The sequence below is a fragment of the Cryptomeria japonica genome, chromosome 3 (genome assembly GCF_030272615.1).
Source record: "Cryptomeria japonica chromosome 3, Sugi_1.0, whole genome shotgun sequence".
Lineage (NCBI taxonomy): Eukaryota > Viridiplantae > Streptophyta > Pinopsida > Cupressales > Cupressaceae > Cryptomeria > Cryptomeria japonica.
In genome coordinates, this window is record NC_081407.1 from 467,529,939 (window position 1) to 467,552,384 (window position 22,446).

Consider the following 22,446-nt stretch of genomic DNA (forward strand, 5'->3'; position numbering starts at 1 on the left):
TGCAATCTACATTTTGCTGCTACATGGAATGCCTTGTTTTCATGTAAACATTGACCTGGTTTTAGTTATTTTAATTTGATACATATTATATTAACACTTAATTTTTACTGCAGGTTATTTTGTTTCAGATATTATGATTGCCTGTGTGACTGGAGTTGTTGTTGGGTGGTGTGTTGGTCCATTGTTAACCATTGCTGGAAGCTGGTTAGCACAATCTGTACCAATGCAATTTCTACTGCATTTTAGTGTGGTTGCAATGGCCTTGTCTTCTCAATTTTTCCCTTACAGTGTTGATGCTCCGAAGAGGGTTGTGCTTCAACACAGCTTCAAAACTACTGGTAAACATTTAACAGCCTACATTTATTCATAAAATATATCCAACTTAAACATCTCAAATACATTATTGTTTACTATTAGAGATGCATTTGGGAAGAAACTATTCACCTTTAATATCTCCTTTGTAAGGACTTTGTGGGAGCTGTCTTGAAAGGAAGTCAGTTTTTGCTTTGGCTTTCCAAGATGACAAAATAACTAATTCTCATTTCCAGTCACATGAAATCATCTGGCTTAGGTCCTTAGTGATGGAGATGTTGCATAGAAATACACTAAATAGTTACTACCACACTATAGACAAGTATTTAATATATTTCATTAGTTGAGACATTTAATGTGAACACATTTTCATATAATGAATATTGGATGTGGTTAGTCCCTCTTAAAAGTAATAAAACAGCTAATTAATGTTAGCTACTTTTTTTGGGACAATTGGGGGTATGATTGATTTTTGGACATATATGTTTTATGCAAAATGGTTCTACCACATGGCCTTAAAATGTTCTCTTCATCTTATATTCCTTAACATTATTCTTGTAGACAGACTGACCAATGAAGTTTAATATCTTGTTTTTCTCTGGTTGCTTTCTTTATAGATTAGAGAAAAATGCTCGCATATGCTTGTATTTCAATTACATGGAACTTGTATGTAAGCAGGTTGATTAAACTTATATTTCATTTTATTGCCTTGATTTGTATTCATGTATGATAAAAGTAAAATAAAAAGATTTGAGAATATTCACTGAAGATTTATGTAGATACCTTTTCTTTAGGGAATTAAGGGTGCATGAGAACTAAGCTTGCAAATGACATATCTCATTTAGTTAATTAAATCCGCATGTGTTCACCCTGTAAAGGACATCATGTATACAAATCATCAAGAGTAATTTAAATCATGGCTAGAAGCTTCGTCATTTCCTCAGGATTTTTTCCCCAACTTTTGATGTTAATGGGCAATTTTTTTTCAAAAATAATTGAAGTAAACCAGTTTGTATATGCTGGTAAGGTACCTTTGCAATTGGCTTGACAGCTAGTGGTTCTTTAATGACGGCGTGTCTGAAATTTGAGAAAAAGTACTTGCCAAAAGTGGCTGAAAATATGGAGTGGTGCTCTTAGTATGAGTGATAAAAAACCTTCTATAAGTGAGATGACTCATATAGCTTGAGCTGGTTAATGTTTTCCATGTCATGGATGCCAAGTTAAGTTGTGTTTACTTGCTATCTAGATATGGAGTGGTGCTCTTAGTATGAGTGATAAAAAGCCTTCTATAAGTGAGATGGCTCATATAGCTTGAGCTGGTTAATGTTTTCCATGTCATGGATGCCAAGTTAAGTTGTGTTTACTTGCTATCTAGATATGCAATTACTTAAGCAGAGTAAACTAGTTTATACAAACACAATTGGTTCAAATGAGAATAATAGACTATTTATGAAGATATAACAATTGCTTTTTTATTCATTCAATGCTTCATTGCTCTTGTACAAAAAAGGTGTAGGGGGTAATTTGCAACTGTCCCTTTTCTTGACTATAGAAGAACTATGTAAACTTGCCAATAGTTGCCAAGGAATTTCAAATGTCAGCAACTGTCCAAAACTAATTCAATTGGCTGATGAGGCATAAATACACTCACCGACTAAATCGACTTTGGAGTATTCTTTGTCAATGAGGGTAGTGCATAGTTCATGTTTTCCATGGGGGCTATATTAGAGACCAATAGAAGCTCTATCTTTGAACATTTGTTTAAAATAAGGAGAATGTCTCACATGAAATGTGATGGTGTGGGCATAGAAAACTTTAACAATGGAAGACTTAGTCACATCCTGCAATGCCCCCACTTTGAAATAGAAGTTAATAATAAATGATAATATTAAAATTAAAATACAAAAGAATAAAAATAAAATTTAAATTTAAATTTAAAAGAATATAATTAAAATTAAGTTAATGAATGGTCAAAAGACAAAGGAAAAGTTGTGACTCCCTCAAACATGAGATATAAAAGGGAGAAGAGACCTCTATATAAAAGAGAGAAGAGAACCTCAATATTAAAGGGAGAAGAGAACCTCATTTGAGAAGGGGTTAATTTGGAAATCAGAAGTACAGATCTGATTGTGAAAGGTTGTGTCCCTTTCAAAGGGCAGAAATAATGAAGAGTTGCACTCTTCCAAATGGTGCTAATGGTGAAAGGGTGTCTCTTGCCAAAGGGCTTACATGATGAAGAGGTGTGACCTCTCCTTCACATTGAGAGATATAAAGGAAAGGAATCAAAAGTCTCCAGTGATATTACCATCAATCAGATAAGATCAGAACTGTTATTAAGTTACACGCAGTAACATTCAAAATTTGTGGGGTATACATGGTGGTCAACTGGTTTTGTTTGTGAAGGATATTAAAGAGTGAATGCTCTCATCTAGATCATCATCTGCACTTAATCAAATTCCTTTCTGAATTTGTTTCGAGCATAGGAATCCTAGGAGGAAAACCCTAGCAATTTTAAAGGATGATCTCATACAGAGTTAGTGTTTGAGCTTCATTACATGTGAATTGCAGCCGCATTGTATTTATTCAATTTGCAATTGTTGTTGGTATGAATAGGTGTTGTGAAAATGATATTGCCAAACTATCTGAATGTAATACAACCATTATCGTAAAAAGAAAGAGATTGGGATTTACACCTGTTATTTGTTGTTCATTGTAATAAGAAGTTTGGGAGGTGTTGTGACCTTTTTTACACATCGCCCCATTGCAAATGGGGACCCTCTCTTTTCCTGCTTTCTAGGGTTTTTGTTAGTGTCCCGTGGCCTTCCGCTTCAGTTTTCCCAAGCCTTGCTCAGTTTTGAACAATTCGAGTCCTAGAGATTGAAAGTGATTCTAGAGTTAGGACATCGTCAAAGTGCCTAGAAAGGCCAAAGGACGAAGATCGTAATTGATTTGGGCGAATTTGAACAACTTTCTATTTTTAGAAAGTTTGCTTTTTTGCTTTTTCCTATTTTTTAGGAAGTTTTGTTTTTGGCATTTTTAGCCCAATCCCCGGTATGGCTATTTTTAGAAAGTTTTCCCTATTTTTTAGGTATGATTGCTTTTTGCTTTTTCGGAATGGGGACCTAGGATTTGCACTGATACCACTGACCTGCTTCAACCGTGATCCAAAATTTCCAAGTTTTGACCTAAAAAGCCAGTTTCCTACATTTTAGGGGTCATGATGCTTCAGATGGTTTGCCTGAGTATGGATTTCAAATTTCAAGTTAATCTGTTTAAATTTGGCTAAATTGTGAAATTTTGAAAATTTCCAAAATTTTCTAAGTCTGGTTGATCAGTGATGTTGAGTGTTATGGCAGGTGATAGAGAGTCCGCCATGTTGAAGAAGCCATGAAGAGGGAGCACAAAACTCCGCCCTATGTTGATGGCCAACCCTCAAAACTCCGCCATGCTTAAGGAAGGGGCATCAAAGTCCGCCCAAGATGCTAGCAATGGAGAAGTCCACCTTGAAGAGGGAGTATCAAAGTCCGCCCAAGGAAGACCTTCAAAACTCCGCCCTAGGCCCTGTTGAGGTCACACAAAAGTCCGCCATGTTGGAGGTAGCATCAAGGTCCGCCATGTTGGAGAGGTGCCTAAGGTCCGCTCAAGGAGACCTTCCTAAAGTCTGCCTTGGTAAAGAGAACATGAAGAGGGACCATCAAAGTCCGCCTTAAAGAGGGAGTATGAAAGTCCGCCTTGGTTGAGGTCACTCTAAAGTCCGCCATGCCTTGAGAAGCCTTCAGAGTCCGCCTTGGGAGTGTTTCCAAAACTCTGCCCTATGCCCTATTGAGGCCACACCAAAGTCCGCCATGCCTTGAGAAGCCTTCAAAGTTCGCCATGTTGGAGACCTTCCTAAACTCCACCTTAGAGGTTGTCCCTCGAAAGTCCGCCTTGAAAAGTAAGCCCAAAACTCTGCCCTATCATGGAAAATGCCTAAAGTCCGCCATGTAAAGGTAGTCAAAAGTCCGCCCAACCATGACCAAGGTAAGAGATGTACCAAAAGTCCGTCCTTGGTGATATGTTCAAAACTCCGCCATGTGTTGAGGTGCATCAAAAGTCCGCCATGTATGTTGGAAAGGCTATGAAGAGGGAGCATGAAACTCCGCCCTATGCCTTGCTTGAGGTAACATCAAACTCCGCCCTAGGAGATGCACCAAAAGTCCGCCCTTGGTGATATGTTCAAAACTCTGCCATGTCTTGTGGACTCTCCAAAGTCCGCCCTTGGAGATGCATCCGAAGTCCGCCATACCTTGAGAAGGTAGTGAAAAGTCCGCCTTGGATAGCTTCAAAACTCCGCCATGTCTTGTGGACTTTCCAAAGTCCACCCAAACTTGATAGAGAAGATGGTGAAGTCATAAAAGTCCACCATGCATGGTGATAAGGAGAAAGGCCGCCCATGAAGAGGAGCTCTAAAAGTCTGCCCAAGCATGAAATTGAAGGCAAACAAACATGTTGGAGTCCTTCCAAAAGTCTGCCTAAGTATGAAGTTGAACACTAAAAACTCCACCCTACTCTTGGAAGTCAAGCAAAGTCGACAAGAAGCCAAGTGATGTCATCAAATCTTCCTAAAAATCTAACTTATAATCAATTTAGAAAGTTGGAAAAAGAGATTTTCAAAGATCAACGAGCTGGAAAATCAAAATGGAAATTTGAAATTGAAATTAGAAAGAAGATATTTGCAGATCAAGATGATTTTCAAACTGAGTTCCAAATTAGAAACTTTTTAGAAGATACTAATTTATAAGCCTAGTTCAAATTTATTAACTAAAAACAATTTAGAAACTTGCACAAGTAGAAGATTTTCGAACTAAAGAATATGACGACACAGCTCAGAATTGGATGAGAAACTTTCCCAAGATTTAAGTTGGATTTAGAAACATGAGTTGGATGATTTTTGCGTGTTTCTAATTAGGAAATCAACTTCACTACAAATGCATCTTTTGTAACTTCATTCTTACACCAAGAAGTTCGAAATTCCTTAGCAAGCTAAGGAAAACATTAAGAAGTATTTGCAGATTGGAGTTCATTTGGAGAAACTATTGATATTGCTTGCAGTTGGGCAATCTTCTTGACAAAGAATTCACAGATTTTGGAGTAGAGCCAGCTGGTATAAGGGAGAATTGTTAATTCTTTCTGAGTTTTCTGAGAAACTTCTAGCCTTGTTTCAATCTATTCGAAGGTGAAGTTGAATTTACAATGCAGATTTGTTGCATTTTCTGAGTTTTTTTCAGAGTCATTGAAAGTGATTTTAGTGGATCTATTCGAATTCTTAGTGAAGGAAAATCATTTTATTGGCTAAGTAAAGAAAAGTTTTGAAGCTATAACGCTTGGTGTTGGACTGCAATCACAATTATCCCTAGGATTGAAGAGTTTACATGTGAAAATCCATTTTTTTTGGCTAAGTATGAAAATAAGATAAAGTCTCCAAACACTTGGCCATTCGTAGCCTCTATTTTCTTCAATTTGCGAACCAATTGCTAACTTAAGTTTCATTTTTACTTGCAGATTTTAAGCACAATGAAATTTCAAGTGGACAAAGATGCTCCTCCCGAGTCAAGGATGACTTCAAATTGGAAGAACGTTAGCGACACTAACCTCGGGCACATCAACCTGAGGAAGTTCAAGAAGCGGATGTTTGGTTTGGACAACCTCGTGCCTACCACAACCGAACGAAAGATGATGAAGAGTGGCATCGTGCATGCTGCAAGATTTCTCCCCACCATGTAATGCACCGAATTAGTAGCTGAATGTGCTAGGCATTACAACCCCGCCAATAGGGATATTGTTGCACCCGATGGGAGAGTATTGGCGAACATCAGTGATGAGGCCATCAGAGGAGCCTTCAGAATCCCAGAGTATCATAACGCTGTGTACGTGACCAAGGATGAAGCTGATCGCATGTATCAGGACCATTTGGAGGAGTATGACGCCATCGTCAATCATTCTTGGCTAGACAAGCCAAGGAAATGTGCCTCCAAACTTCAGAGGAAGAGCTTGGTGAGAGCATACTTTAAGGAAGATATTGGAGATATGATCGTTCTGCTAAACAGGATAATGGGGAATCCTCAAGGTGCTCCATTCGAGCCCTGGATGTATTATTTTATAAATGTAATAATGAATGGAGTGAAGATGATAGACTGGGCTCGGATGATAAGTGACAACCTGGATAGCCAACTGAAGAACCTGGAAGGAAATAGGACCTTCTTCATGAGTTCGTACCTGTTTTATTTCCTGGCTAGAACCTACAGATATAGAGGTCTTACTTGCAGAGGGGAAGTGGGAAACAAAGAAAACCAGTTTCCAGTCTATGATTGTTATCCCCAGCTCCACATGGAAGAAAAGTTCCATTTTAAAAGGGTGAATGACACATTTCTCATGCACATCACACAAACGTTGCAAGGAGGACTACATCAAAGACTCTCTCAAGAGTCTATGGACTTCATCAGTAGATTTGGATATTGGTATATTCGATACCCGAAGTTCACTTACCTTAGAATTCAGGGGTTCACCGGATCTCCCTATAAGCTTCCAGCTTACCCTACCAACTGAGTTGTGTTGCTCGAAGTTGTGAGGCAATTAGAGGGGTATATGGCAATTCAAAGAGATAAGCAGAAGAAGGCAGGAACCTCCTCTCTCATGATTGGGAATGGACTGGAAACATGTCCGTCCTCACAAGCTGCCGCCACTGCTGAGAAGGAGCTGGCTTGGTACCCTTTTTATCAGCACAAGGCGAGGAAGAATCTTTATTCGTTCCACAAGATAAAAAGGGTCGAAGGGATGACATTTGAGCACAAAGCTGATTTAGAAGATTATTGGGCTAACATAGTTGATAGTTGCGAGATCAAGAAGAGATTTTCGTCAAGGATTCCCTTGAGCATGGTAAGAGCAACGAAGGTGTTTAGATGTTTAGAGTTGCTGACCAAGTAGAAGACAACCTTGAGCTTCAATAGCCAGGCTTTGAAAAGATGAAGAATGAACCACTAGCCTTGATAGATTGGTCAGAGGGAGAGAAATCAGATTTGGCAGACCTCATGAGGTCGGTGGTCGAATATTCTAAATGGTGGACCTTTGAAAGGACGAAACCATTGAAGTCTATAGGTGTGACCCTGACCTATGACTTGATGGGAGTAGATGACTCTCTATCCTCCAACCCTTGTATCTCTGTAGGCAATGCTCGGAATCGAGAGAGTGTTGGGTCCCGGAAGAGGAAGGAGTTGGTTGGAAGCTCTGGAAAGGCCATAAGAAAGAAGGTTGTAGGGGAGAGACGAGAGTCCAACGAAGGTCATTCCATCCTGAGTGCCGCATCTGCCGTGCCTGATGAGAATGCAATTGAGGAGCAGGGGATAGACATATGTATGGTTAATAATGAAGTGAGAGTGCCTTCTCTTTCAATTGAGGAAATAATGAAAGCAGTTGTCCAAAGTCCAGACAGAGAGCCAATTTTAAATGCAGCTACAGAAGTTGAAACACCTGCATCTCCAGTAGTCTTCTTGGATGGTATAGTTACTGAACCAGGAAGGGTAGATGATGAGTTTGATCAAAACACTGTGGAGCAGTCAACCATTGATTGGCCGAGGGAAAGGATAAGGGCTAAGGTCCCTAAGGAAGCCCATTCTGAAGAGGTCACAACAACATTTTTGGAGAAGGTGAATGAGCCAGTCATAGGCAAGCCACCCAAGCCAACCAGAAAGTTCTCTTTAATTCAGAGGGATAGTGCAGGATTTAGGACAATTCAAATAGCTGTGCCAAAGGAAGGGAAAACTCGGGACAACATTGCCCCAGAGGATTATAAGATCACCACTATAGAGTTGGGTAAGCCTACCCAAGACCAAGAGGTCCAGTACTTTGACGACTCTTGTAATGCCCTCAAGGCGAGTTTAGCTCAAGAGAGAGAGAAGAGAAAGAAGGTTGAGGATGAAAATCAGCAATGGAGGAAGTATGTTCTCCATCTTACCAGGCCACTCAACCATGAGATATCGGTCACCCCTCCACAACCTCTTCAGCAGGAGTCAATGAAGGATTACGAGGATATGAAGGGCACATTCACGCAGGCCAAGGAGTGGATTTCAGATGCTTCAGCACGGGCTGATATACTTGTGGAAAATTTAGTGTCAGCACATGAGTCTGCCTCTTCGTTGGTCAGCTGTATCTAGGACCTAGTTGCAAATTGGGAAAGACGTGGAGGAAATACTTCCACATCTGAAGGTTATTCGAGGCTTGTCAAAGAGAAGTTTGGTGGATGCAAGTGTCATACAGGCTGGGGATAGGTATGACTTCAACACCTGGTATTATGCTTTGGTCACCCGGATTGAAGTTTTGAAGAAATTCGAGACTAAGTGTTTTGAAACAGAGGAGAGTGTCAAGGAGATTTTGAGTAAGGTGTTTCATGTAGCGTCTGAGAGCTGGAAGAAAGAGAGTATAAGGGAGAAGCATTTGCAGGCGGAGAACCTGAGAGCTAGGATTCAGTCGAGCTTCTTCAAAGACTCGGGGATGATCGACAAGGGCGATCTTTCAAGGATTACAAATTTTCTCTTCATCGATGAGAACTTTCTTGTTCAAGCAGTTGAGTGGGAAAGCATCCTCGCCACATGTACCGATGATGTGGACATCATCGACTTCCAGATTAGCAACTTGCCAAGTGTCACTATGGAGGAGGTCAGGCTTATCGTGTCCAGGTACATCGAATTTGTGAAAGGGGAAACTGGACACTCACCTCAGTGAGAATAGCAGCTGTGCCACATGTCACTTTCTCATTCTTTCAAACTAGTAGAGTTTGGGAAACCCTAATTAGGGTTTGTAGCTTTCAATCTGGGCCCTTGATCATTGTTTGATCTCGGCTGTTCATTTATTTTCTGAAAACTATATAAGGTTACCTCCTCTCATTTGGAGAGTGTGAGGTTTTTGACATATTGTTGCGTGAAGGTCATTTTCGAATAATATATTGCATGTGCGCTTTCTCTTAAGGCTTTGTAATCCCTATTGTTTGAATGATTAGCATGGTTTCAATTTCCTCAACACTTAGTTAAAATTAATCTAGATTTGCTTTCATTGTTGTTAATTTGAATGAAGGATTTGATAAGTGTTAATTGATGGTGTATCTCCGCTCATACTTTTGGTGAATGGATGATTTCCATTTCACCGTGCAAAGTTAGTTTGAGCCCATCCTCTGTGCATTCCAACATCTTAATCATAAGCACAATCCATTGAAGATTGCACTGGCTTTGTGTAGTTGTCCCTAGTGTGGTGAAGCAAAGTTTGGTTTCCCGAGAGCACCCAATTGATACCATCTCCGGAGTTCGTAGGATTAGATTAGCTTTCCCGAACCCTATCCCTTTTCTCCTTTTTTTAAAAGTCTTAATCCCAGAAAATCTAAAAAAAAATAGAGCCTAAAATTGCTAAATCCGTCTAAGTCCAGCAGTTCAAAGACATTTGTTAACGTAAGTCCCCTTTGAGATTTTCAGCATACACTACCCAAGAAGCTATTTCACTAAAGTCGCTTGTTCGCATATATAGACCTTGGAATCAGTAGTGATTTTTCAAGAGAGGATAGAATGCCTTCGGTATCCTATTCTAATGTTTGGTAGATGATAAAACAAACACCAACAGGGGGTATATCTGTCATTTGGTGTTTGAAGTGTAATGATATTGCTGATTCTTAAACAGTAATTTTAATCTGAGTTGTCTAAGATCTGAGTGAATGCTAGGGCCGATAGTGTTGCTATTCAACTAATAAGCGTTTGTGGAAGGTTAAGTATTGGATCTGTACTATTGTTTTGGCCCAGGACATTACACTTTTCTTCTTTAAAATTTGAAGAAAAGCTAGAAAAAACAAAAGAAATTGAAAGAAACAAACACCTCTTCTATGTTTTGCTATCTCATTGCTCATTGCTCATTGCTCATTGCTCATTGCTCATTGCTCATTGCTCATTGCTCATTGCTCACCGATGTTGTCCTAGTTTTGATTTATCTAGCCACACCTTCAAACTTTGCTTAGAATGATTCCCCCCCCCAGATTAGCGACAATTTTTTTCGGATGTAAAAATGAATTTGTGTAAAATAGGGAGGCTTGTTTTTGCTCGTTTAGGGTTAAGTGTGGTGTGGGGGTCCACATGAAAAAAATTAAAGTTTTTGAGTTTTGATTCTGGTCTTTTTCTTGAAAAACTTTTTAGGTTTTGCCATGAGTACAGCCATCCATCCCTAGGATCGTTGTGGAACATAGTTGACATCCTTAGCCATCTTGGAGATGCCCCCCAACTGTACCACTGTTTCCACTGTAAACCTGACAAAGCCTTTTAACATTAAGTATTTTGAAAGCATTTTGAGAGGCAAACTAAGTAAAAATGTATTTAGTTGCTAACAGGTCTCTTCACTCTTGATATGCTCCATCTTTGTTGAAGATCAGTTTAATAGTCTATGAAGTTAAGGGAGATTGATAATTAAGTATATGAAGCTCAAGGTTGGCACCCACTATCATATACTTGGAGTAACTTCTTGTATTAATTGTCAGCAGAGAAATAAGCAATGTGTACTTTTGTTGACTACTGTTACAAGATGGTTAATATATTGATCAAGGCCGGCCAGAAATTAAAACGGAGCTCTACACCAATATATGCCAGATCAAAAAAATGACAACAATAGAAGTAAATGGAAATTAATAAGATAAGTACAATCATCTTTCATCAAAGAAATACTCATCACATTCACATTTATCTAAAAAATGCATGCTTAAATAATCTCAACTTATAACCTCTACTGGCAAAAAAATTGATGATTGCTTTAAAAACAAAATGCCCATATCAAACAAGAAAGCAGTCTAGATAGTAAAATATAAAGAGACTTCTCTCGTGAAACCTTTAATGACATTGAACTGGGTGTATGGCAATGTAACATGAAACATAGGATGTCAAAATTTCAAACTGGCAAATTTTAGGATCTCTAGGCTGTTGACTTGTCCCAACACAACTAAAAATGCAAAGCATATATTTCTTATTTTTTTCTCTCCAACCAAAAGTGAATCATCTATGGATGTTAGGAGAGGATTTGAAAGGATACTTGACATCTTCCTAGTATTTTCCAACCTGGCCCTGTGCCGTAGACAGTTGTCCATGAGCAGTTCATGGTCATTCAACCCAAGCTACTGGCATGAAGATTTACAAATTTGAAGGGCAATGTTGAAGAGTGCAATTAGAAGCAGACCTTGCAGTTCAACAACAATGGAAGCAGGACTCCAAGCAGCACTCATCATGTTTTCATTTTTTAATCAGCTATATTTTACTTAAGGTTCATCTTTATAGCTAAAAGTTATCCTTCTTCCTGATGGTGTCATTCAGCCAAACAATACTTGATCCATATTTCATGACTGGAGCAGGACATGCAGTGCTTCCTTTATTGTATTGCTATATGTATTGCCTTTATTGATGCTTGATGGAGGAGATAGAAAAGTTTGTTTTCAATTTATGCGTGTATTGTTTTCAATGTATGGCTTCGTGAGCCTCTGTAAGACAATCCACAATTGGTTCTATGCATGTCCCTGGTTTTTGTAAAATAACTATGCAATTTTTGTAATGTGTATAAAAGGGACATTTTCATCTCTATAATTCTGAATTACTCAATAACCTTTATGCTTTGACATGTTGACTTCTGACTTTTTCCCTGCAGGAGGTAATGCAATTTTAGACATCAGTTACAATTTGGCAGTTCTTGACGCCAATAATTTTGATTTCCTTTTCAAAAATGTTCCTGAAGTAGCAGAGGAGTTGAGTATGGGCTCAATGTTTAATAAAGAATCAGCAAATTATTCTAATGAAGGAGTATGGATGGTAAGTCTCAGCACACACAAAGGGTGAGAATATTTATTTAATGTTTAGAATATCAATACTTGAAAATTCATGTGTTTAAATTAAGGGAAACCTAGTTTATTCTTTGAGAGATCCTTGTGAAAGATCCTCTCTACAAATATTGCAAGCATCACTTTCTGCGGTTCGATATTATTCATCAGCTTCATTTGTTAAATAATAAGAGATTACATCATTAATGGGCTTCACCAGTGTGTCTCTAATCCATTAAGCCATAAAAAGGTATGCTTCCTATGACAGTTGTATACGGCCAGTTTTACAGTTACAGTTATATCAACTGTATATCGCCTGTATAAATATATTTTCTGTTCATCAAATAAAATGTCAAGCAACCTTTCACATACAAGCCTTTAATTCAAATTTTTTTTATCAAGCAGGGATTATGCCATTGGTTGATAAGCTCCGTGCCACTTATGGTGGGCCCCATCATTTTAATACATCAAAATTATACACAGATCTTATTTCAAAACACCATATATTGATCATGAAGATTTGAAATTGATATTAGAACTTCATGGTATTTTTTTCACATTAATGCAGTGTGACTTATCAAATTAGTCATTTGTTAATAATATGAACTCTCAAATTTCTTATCAAAGAAGATTTAGGTGACTGGTGTGATAGACATAGAAGCTTCTTGCCAATATTTTAATACATTTTCAAATTTTATTGGTCCTAGGGAGGTTTGTGATTATAATAGCATCAAGTCCCATTGGTTTCATCTTACTATATTCATCCCTAATGAGTCCTTCTACATGTTTCATTATGTATTAAGCATTGTACCAACTTCTTTTTTAGTGCTTAACATTTAATTTTCTTACACACAGAAAAAGCACCAAGATCTCTAGATTGATGTGGAAGATTGTGTGGTTGGTGCAACCCTAAGGGGTGTCAAAGTTCCTCATTACTCGTAGATGTGTGAGCCATTAGATGCGATTGAGTGATGTGATCTACAGACCCTGCAATTCCTACGAGTTCAAATAAAATCTATCAAGCAAGCATTGTGCCATTGGTTGGTAAACTCCATGTCACTTATTGTGGGTCCCATCTCCTATTTTCTTGTGTGTGCTTGGTGTGAAGTTAACAAAATGTTTCATTAGTGTTGAGACATTTGGTAGGCCTAGTTCTCCTTCATGAACACCTAGAATTTTATCCTAGGTTGTTGTGCTTACAACAGTCTGTCATGCATTCACTCCACATTTGAACGACAAAATGGTCAAATGGAAATAACTTCACCATGTTTCTCCAAGTCCTTGGGGGAGATTTCGCCAGGACAGAAAAGCTTTTTTCAATTTAGGGAACATTGAATAATAGATATATAAAAACGTATTAATATATCTACAAGATAAAAAATAAATTTATAGCTTTTCAAATTGTATAGATTAAGTATTAAACATAATAAAAGTAAAACATTCTAAATGACGGAAATTCAGATAATGACATTTAATACCAAAAGTGAACATTTAATATTGACTACTTAATTCTGAAGTTGGAAATTGAATGAAACACTGGAATACAAATCTAAAATGTAACAGGGACGTGAGGTATAAATGCAGAAAAAAATGTGACGCGGGGGACATTCCCATCATGTTCTAGTGTCCTGATTACTGAACCATCCAGGACAGGCCCAAAGGCCAGGGGATCTATCTCTATTGAGGACTATTAATCTTCTTATATTAATATTATCCCACAGGAATCATGCAAATGTAGAAAACTTTGTAAAAATAGAATCAGATATTTTAAAACCTCAAGAGTGAATACAACGATTCTGTGCACTTGGAAGGAAGTCTACTGAGTTTTTGTATTCTGCAAAACCAGCAGGATGCCACACTGACACATCACTGAGAAGGTCTTTACACACAAACATATCTTTGCCTGAATGCAAAATATGAGAGCATGAGTGGCATATTAATAAATTTAGGCCAAAACATTGTTAATCTAGCAATTTTTCCTTCCCTTGTTGGCCTAGTGGTGGAGAACTTGTGGAGAATTTGTGCTCTTGAAAGAGGTCACAAGTTCAAATCCCACAAGGGGGTAAGGTATGTATGCCTCATTTGTAGTGCAGTTAGGTAACTCCCGCAGGGAGTACGAGGTAGTCCCATACTGTTCTAACCCATCTGTAGACCCATACACAGGTGGCTGGCATCGTGGACTATAAAAGCCCCTTTCCTTACCTTTCCTTTTCCATAAAAGTCAAGATCTTAAATTTTAATATAATGCCAAGACTATAGTAATTGTTATTTTTCGCAGCAATAGAATCACTCTTGGTGGGCAACTTAGGTGGGAAATGTGTTGAGTTGTAAATTTTGGTATTGAAAACTGTGGGTGTTGAATCTAGAAATAAAAAATCATGAACAGTCTCAATCTCTGCACCAATTGAGGAAGAAAGTTATCTAGATAATCTCATGGAAACCCGGGGGCTTCTTGAGAAGGCTGGGTGATCAGTGATTCATCTGAGAAATTGGTGATTGCTCCTTCAACAAAAGTTAATAGAGGAACCAGAAGTGAGGCTGAGGCAGCTGCTTTAGTCTTTGGCCTCCAGCTAGCAGCTTGCAGTGGGATATCCTCACTATATATTGAGATTTGACAGTCATCTTCCATGCTGTTTGGAATCGTGGCTTGTATTTTTGGACACTGGAAAGTATACTTAGGGTGGCTTGGCCTCTATTGGATGCTGCAGAGTTTTCTCTGTGTAGACATTGTTTCAGGGAAGTGGATGGAGTAGCCAACTACCTTGCTAACTATGCATTGACACCAACTATGATCTAAAGATTGCTTATATAGGTGACATGTTGAGCAATTTAAACAAGTGGGGATTTCTGAATTCGTAGAAAAAATACATATGCAAACATTAGTAATGCATCCAATAATAAATAAGGCCATAAATAAAAAGTAGACGAGGTGAAAGACTAAAATATGGTGAATGTGAAGTAAAGTCTGTGGGCTAATGGAGAAATATTATGGTTTGTAGGATATGGGGAAATAAATAGAAGAAATTGTGGGGAGGGAATAACAGCGAGAGTGGAAATGTATACTAGATTACAAAAGAAGAATAAATAACATACCATAAAAAATAGCAAGTCTGGATGACAAAGTGAAGCAGTGAAAAAAGATAAATGATTTCTTTTAAAAGCTCTTAAGATAAAGGTTCAAATGAAGATTCAAAATGGTATTCATTGCATTTGAGGCATGTCTTGTATGGTAGTTTATAAGTGCTATGCATTGAAGGATAACCCGGTCTTCCTACTATTATTTGGAGGTTTTTTAAATTAGAGCCTCTGATATCAAGTTTCTGGCCTACTACATATCTAAGGGTGACAAACCTGGCTATCAATTTTTTCATTGTTTTACCCTACCTCTTGAACACTACTAATAATGGTTGCCAAAAGGCTCCTCAGATGCCATTTTGCAGTTTGAGTTTCTTGTTCATTGTGCCCTAGGTATTACTAGGTGTAGACAAGTTTATTTACTAAATTCTACATTATTTTTTTAAAGACAAATAGGGTTAAGGGACTCCAGACCCACCAACGTTGTTGGTTGAGATGCCAATTCTCAGTTTGATTAGCTAACAAAACAGGGGAAAAAAATCAATTCCGAAGTCAAATTTAAGCATCTACTTGTCAGTTCTTAGGAATTCTCCCTTTTTCAGCTCCAAACATATTCCAGAAGCAAGAAGGTTAGCAAAAATAAAAATTACTGTCTTTCATCATTTATCTTCTAATCTTGTTTACTTCTTTTACTTACTTCAAAATGTAATGGCACTACTGCACATAAAGACATTTATAATTAGCAAGTCTTTTCTCCTTTTGATCCTGACTCTACAATTTTTAGAAATCATTTTATAGTATTTAATATTCAACTAAGCAATTTAGCCTCGTTTTTTAACCCCGGAAGGATTTAGGATGATTTAGCGCATTTCTTTCTCCCAAAAATTTGATGTGACCACAAATGTAAGACACTAAAATGAGGCGAATTACCTCCAACATATTAATTCTAAAAACGGAGAATATGATAGTAGTCATATATTTATTTCAATTGCAAGTGTTGGTATGATTTTCATATATATATACTTACATACATATATATGTATACATATAGTGTATACTGTATAGATATGTTTGTGCATTTGTGCGTGTGTGTGTGTGTATTGAAAGCAATTGGGATACAAATATTTAATGTTGTCATTACTTGTCATTACAGACTGTATATGTTCTTTTCATTGTTCAGGAATTTATAGTGTTTGTGTTTGCAAATAATAGAATGTCTTCTAGTTCAATTGACTGGTGAGTATTTGTTTGGTGCAAAAATATAATTATTCCAGTAATAGTTAAGTTCTGAGAAGGGGAAAAAGGATGTTTCTGAATTTAAACACTCTAACTGTCTAAAAAAGTTTGTTCAACACTTTAAATAATATCACATTTTCAATGAGTTTTGCTTCGTGTAAAACAGTGTTCCACGGAGTTTCCTAACTAGGGTATGGGGGGACACGGAGACAGGTTTCGGGGATGGGGGACCAAGGGCCTAAATTTGGGAATGGCGAGGGGATGGTGACGGAATGGTAGTGGGGTGGGGTGGTGCTGATATAAAAAATAGAGGTGAACTGAAATCTTCGAGGCGAAATCTGCAATATAACATCTTCATCAGTGCCCCATGAAAGGCCAACTAGTTTTCACGAAGTTAAAGGGTGCAATCAATATGCAACAACATGTAACATATAGCAAGCAACCCAATAGTGTCCCCGCCAAAGGTGGCGGAGGTCGCAAAAGTGGTGGTGCTGTGGGGGGATGTTTTCCCCAAGTCCCCAAGTCTTGGAAATGTCCCCCTACAGGAGACGCGGATTTTTTTTGGGGGGACGCGTCTCCGTGGAACACTGGTGTAAAATCATGGGGTAAGCTGGGAGCATGGTATTCTCAAAAGCATATAGTTGGTTCTATGTTAGGTATGCACTTTTCTCTCTCATTTTCAAAGAATAAGGTTGAAGAAGAAAGAAAACGATAAATTAGTCATGCATGCCACCTATAACTTGATTGAAATCTGTCATGTCCCCTCCTTGATTGCTATATATATATCCTAAATGAAGCAATTATTATTTATTAATTAATATAGAATAATATTTATCAACAAATAATTATTTGAAATTTATTTATTCATTAAATATTATTATTTAATTAATATTTATTACTTTAATAATATTCTGGAAATATTCAAATAAAAAAATAAATTAAAGATAATTTATATATTTTAAATTATTAACATAATTTACATTAGGTCACAACACATGGGAGGTTACTTTATTACAAAGTATGTGATGTTACTTTTAATTGTGATGTGGGCTAGCAATTGTTATTTCATTGTCACAAACATCCTATCCAATACATTATGAAGCAATAAGTATTCCTTACGTAGAACATATCTCTATATATAGAACCAACATAGATTATCATATTTAGATCAACAAAGATATAAACGATCCCTCTATATTGGTAGAACAATATCTATCATATCCGTATTTAAGTTAATCACGTTGATAATCAATATTCCTTGAGCAATATCATTTAATGATGAAAATCATTATGAATCAAGAGATGTCGATTAGCATTGTTAAGGGATGATCATTAATGATAGAACTGTGCAATGTCTCGATACCCTTCGGCTAGATCGGGATAAGCATCCCTATAAAAGTATGAATAGGCAGACCACCACATTAACCAGTGTCATCAAACATTCTAGTGATGAAGTCTTAGGAAAAGATAGTCATCGATATTATTAGTCAGCACTTATGGTCTGCCTAGAACACTTGTAAAATATAATGGTTTATAAACAATGGCATCGATTCCAAGATGAGAGCATTATATGGGAGCAATTTAAGAGATAGTAATAATGGTAACTGTTAGAGTTATCTTTTATTAGCTAATAATTATTTATTTAATTATTAGTCTATTATACTCTATTATGCTTAAGTTAAACTTAGGAATTATAAGGAATCTTATAATTCTTTAGGGTTTTCACCTTTAGGGTTTCGAGTATCCTTTTATAAGGATTCTCTCTTTGTATTTTCATAACAACTCTAATTACTGAATTGCATTCTTGTTGCACAATCAATATGACTCCTCTTTTCTGGATCTCTGAATTCTGGCCTCCATAGCTTCTTTTGCTTCTCTCCTCCTTGTTGTGACCTTTTTCACACATCGCCCCATTGCAAATGGGGACCCTCCCTTTTTCTTGCTTTCTAGGGTTTTTGTTAGTGCCCGTGGCCTTCCGCTTCAGTTTTGCCAAGCCTTGCTCAGTTTTGAACGGTTCGAGTCTTAGAGATTGAAAGTTAGATTTTGTAAGTCGAGTGATAACAAAGTCCGGATACCGTCAAAGTGCCTAGAAAGGCCAAAGGACGAAGATCGCAATTGATTTGGACGAATTTGAACAACTTTCTATTTTTAGAAAATTTACTTTTTTGCTTTTTCCTATTTTTTAGGAAGTTCTGTTTTTGGCATTTTTAGCCCAATCCCCCGGTATGGCTTTTTTTAGAAAGCTTTCCTTTTTTTTAAGGGATGCTTGCTTTTTGCTTTTTCAGAGTGGGGACCTAGGGTTTGCAGTGATACCACTAACCTACTTCGATTGCGATCGAAAATTTTCAAGTTTTGACCTAAAAAGATAAGTTCTTACATTTTAGTGGTCATGATGCTTCAGATGGTTTGCCGGAGTATGGATTTCAAATTTCAAGTTAATCTGATTAAAATTGTGGAATTTTGAAATTTTCCAAATATTTTTCTAAGTCTGGCTAACGAATGATGTTGAGTGTTATGGCAGGGGATGAAAACTCCGCCCAAGGTGCTAATGATGGAGGTGTCCTCAAAGTCTGCCCTATGCAATGGAGCCATGAAAGTCCGCCTATGATGGTATGCAAGCCTCTTGAGGCCTTCCAAAAGTCCGCCCTCCTTATGTCTTCAAAGTCCGCCATGCTGGTGGAGATATCATAAAAGTCCGCCTTGGTGAAGTCATTCAAAACTCCGCCCTTGGAGGTAGACTAAAACTCTGCCATCCTTGGAGGAAGCCTAAAACTTTGCCCTTGAAGATGCCTCAAAAGTCCGCCCTCCAAGCAAGTTGCCATGTCTCCAAAGTCCGCCTTGGTGGTCATAGGTTCCAAAGTCTGCCTTGGTGGAAGCCTAAAACTCCGCCCCTGAAACATGTGTCTAAAACTCCACCCTCCTTGGTGACACCTTAAAAGTCCGCCTAAGCAAGATGATGGAGATGCTTCAAAAGTCTGCCCTAGGAGGAAGGTATTTAAAGTAAACATGAAGCATAAAATCCGCCTTAGGGTGGGGAGATGGCAAGCATGATGATGAAGTTCACAAAGTTCGCCCATGAAAGGGGTCCAAGGATTCTTCAAAGTCCGCCTTAGGAGACATGCATACCTCCAAAAGTCCACCCGAGTAGCTATCCCGCTAAAGTCTCTTGTTCGCACATATAGACCTTGGAATCAGCAGTGATTTTTCAGGAGAGGATAGAATACCTTTGGGTATCTTATTCTAATGTTTGGTAGATGATAAAACAAACACCAACACTTTTGTGACAGGTTTGCTTGCAGGTGATCTCTGGGAGTTGTAGAGTTGATTTTTCCTCAACTTCAATATGGTATCAGAGATCCAGATCTGCATGCCCCTGTTCTCTTCATGAAAGATTTTGGCCCTTGTTCTTCAGATCTGTGTATTTGGGGGTTTGTGCAGTTGCTTTTTTCCATTTCTGGGGTTAGCTGTTGTTTTGGTACATTTTGGTGCCAAAAGGACTTCACGGTTGGATTCAGGAGGCATTTTCCATGAATTTTGATATAAAATTCGATATATTTTGGTCTCAAGTCTTCGAGAGGCAAAAAAGTTTTTAGGCCCAGGCCGTACGGCCTCGGGCATGCAGATCGAGGCAGATTTTTTTTAATGGGCCTTATTCGTTTTTTTTTCTTATAAAAAAAAAATTGCTTTTGATTTAAAAAAAAAAATCGAAAAAAGCAGGAGTTTTTTTTAAGGCCCCTTATCCCCTGCTGTGCCTCCGGTTGCTTGCTGCTCTGCCCTATCCGTGGACCCCTGCAGGGCCCGTGGTCCTCTCCTTGCTGGCCGTTGCCGCCGCCCGGAAACCTCGCCTGCTGCTCGCCACTCCCGTCGGCCGATCGTCTGCTGTTGGCCGCTAGGCTCCTGCCGCCCAGAAACTCTGCCAGCCGCCGGCCGCTTGCTAGCCACCCGACTGCTGCCCCTGCACCACTCCTACGCAGCCCAGGAGCCGCTGGCCTGTTTCCAGCCAATCCCTTGTTTTTCCGGCGATCGGGATTTTTTGTTTTACACTGGATTTTTTTCTGACGAGTTTTTCTAGGCAAATTGGTTTTTTGGTGGTGACGGCCATACGGCCGTCAAATTTATGCTCGCAACTAGATGACGTCAGCATTGTGTAGGCAGCCATCAGGCCTCTTCTGGGCCCATTCGGAGCACCTTCAGTTTTTTGGCCATATCTTGGACATACAGAGGCGTTTTTCGACAAACCTTATATCGTCGGAAAGCTCTTTCCGAGCTCTATCCAGATCTGGAGGTTTGATCTTTTCATTTTGCTTGTTTGGTGGTGTTTTTGCTGTCAAAGCCATAGGTTCTTTTTTGCACTCTGGGAGACAACTTGAGCATCCGAACTCCGTTTTTTGAATACTTTATATCGTTGGATAGCTTGTTTTGTGTTCTTTCCATTCATATGAGTTTTCTTTCCAGATTATGCTCTAGGTATATTTTATTCAGTTTTTTGCTTTTCAGCATTCTGGTGAATATCTTGGATGTTTCAGGTCCTGGGATCTCTTTCTTTGAATAGGATGTCTTGTCTTTGGTTGTTCTTTCTATTTCCAATCTTCTGTCTCTTCTGATCATTGTAGCATTTTATTTATGCAAATGCATTGAGACAAAGTGCCACCATGCATTGTATACTTGGGATCTTGCACATCTTGTGTCTTATTGTATATGCTCTACTTATAAAGTTCCATGGGGGGGTTGATGTTTGCCTTTGTTTGCCATTTAACTTTGTCACGTGAGTGTTCCTTCCACGACATTAGCCTCATGATGTGTGTCAAGTGAGTGTTCCCTCCACGACACTATGTACTTTCTTTGCACCTTCGATGTTCTTGGTTCTTCGTCATGCAGTTCTTGTTGGCCGTTCTTTTCAGTGTACCTGTCCTTCTCGCTTTTCAGCATTATGGGGAGGTTTGTCCAGTTGTTCTAATGCTTCCTTGGTTCGATTGATCAACTCTTCAGGCTTTGGTGTTTCATGTCATCTACATCTTCGAGTTCAGTTGTTTGCCTTTGTTTGCCATCTTTTCGAGTAGTGTCATTTGAGGGCACTCATGCATATTATAGTCTTTTTTACCTGGTCATGTTCTATTTCAGTGGAGGTTCTTCAGATCAGCAGTTACTCTTTGACAGTGTTTGTAGCTATTTCATGCTTCAATGGTGTTCTTCATTCTCTTCTTTTTGTTCCTATCTTCTGGAACACTCTTGTTTGGAGGCTTCTTAGCCCTTCACTTGAGCTTTCATCTCTTCTTGGAGAGGAGTTTTGTTCCCACAGGGTTTTCTCCTTTTTCTCCACTTTACAGAGATTTTTATTGTACTTGGGTACCTCATCAAGCCTAGTTGCCGGGACCCATTGTTGCTTTTATGCATTTTTTACATGCTTTTTTAGTCCTTAATTGTTTTTTAACTACTCCCTAAGTTCATCTTAAGGGGGGGTGTTAGAGTTATCTTTTATTAGCTAATAATTATTTATTTAATTATTAGTGTATTATATTCTATGCTTAAGCTAAACTTAGGAATCTTATAATTCTTTAGGGTTTTCACCTTTAAGGTTTCAAGTATCCTTTTATAAGGATTCTCTCTTTGTATTTTCATAACAACTGTGATTATTGAATTGCATTCTTGTTACACAATCAATATGACTCCTCTTTTCTGGATCTCTGAATTCTTGCCTCCATAGTTTTTTTTGCTTCTCTCCTTCTGTGACAGGTTTGCATGCAGGTGATCTTTGGAAGTTGTAGAGTTGATTTTTCCTCAACTTCAATAGTAACAATAAAAAGCAGTGACGTCTATTATATATTTTTTGGAGCAACGATTCATTATGAAATATGCAGCTGTGAGAAGTATGTTATGTTGAGTGATTATAGTGACTGCTCAGGCATCGACTTACTATTCTTTGTCATTTCTTAAGAAAATAAAGATTAACTAATGTAGCG

At 38.2% G+C, this 22,446-nt stretch overlaps 1 protein-coding gene across 3 annotated transcripts in view; it reads left to right on the forward strand.

Moving 5' to 3' along the window:
* The window catches only part of LOC131041381 (uncharacterized), a 145,608-nt gene that overhangs the window by 120,592 nt on the left and 2,570 nt on the right, over positions 1-22,446 (forward strand). For all 3 annotated transcript variants that reach the window (XM_057974432.2, XM_057974433.2, XM_057974434.2), the window contains 2 exons: positions 114-338; positions 12,007-12,167. In XM_057974432.2, the coding sequence (XP_057830415.2) occupies positions 114-338; positions 12,007-12,167 (386 nt within the window). The remainder of the gene's footprint in view (positions 1-113; positions 339-12,006; positions 12,168-22,446) is intronic.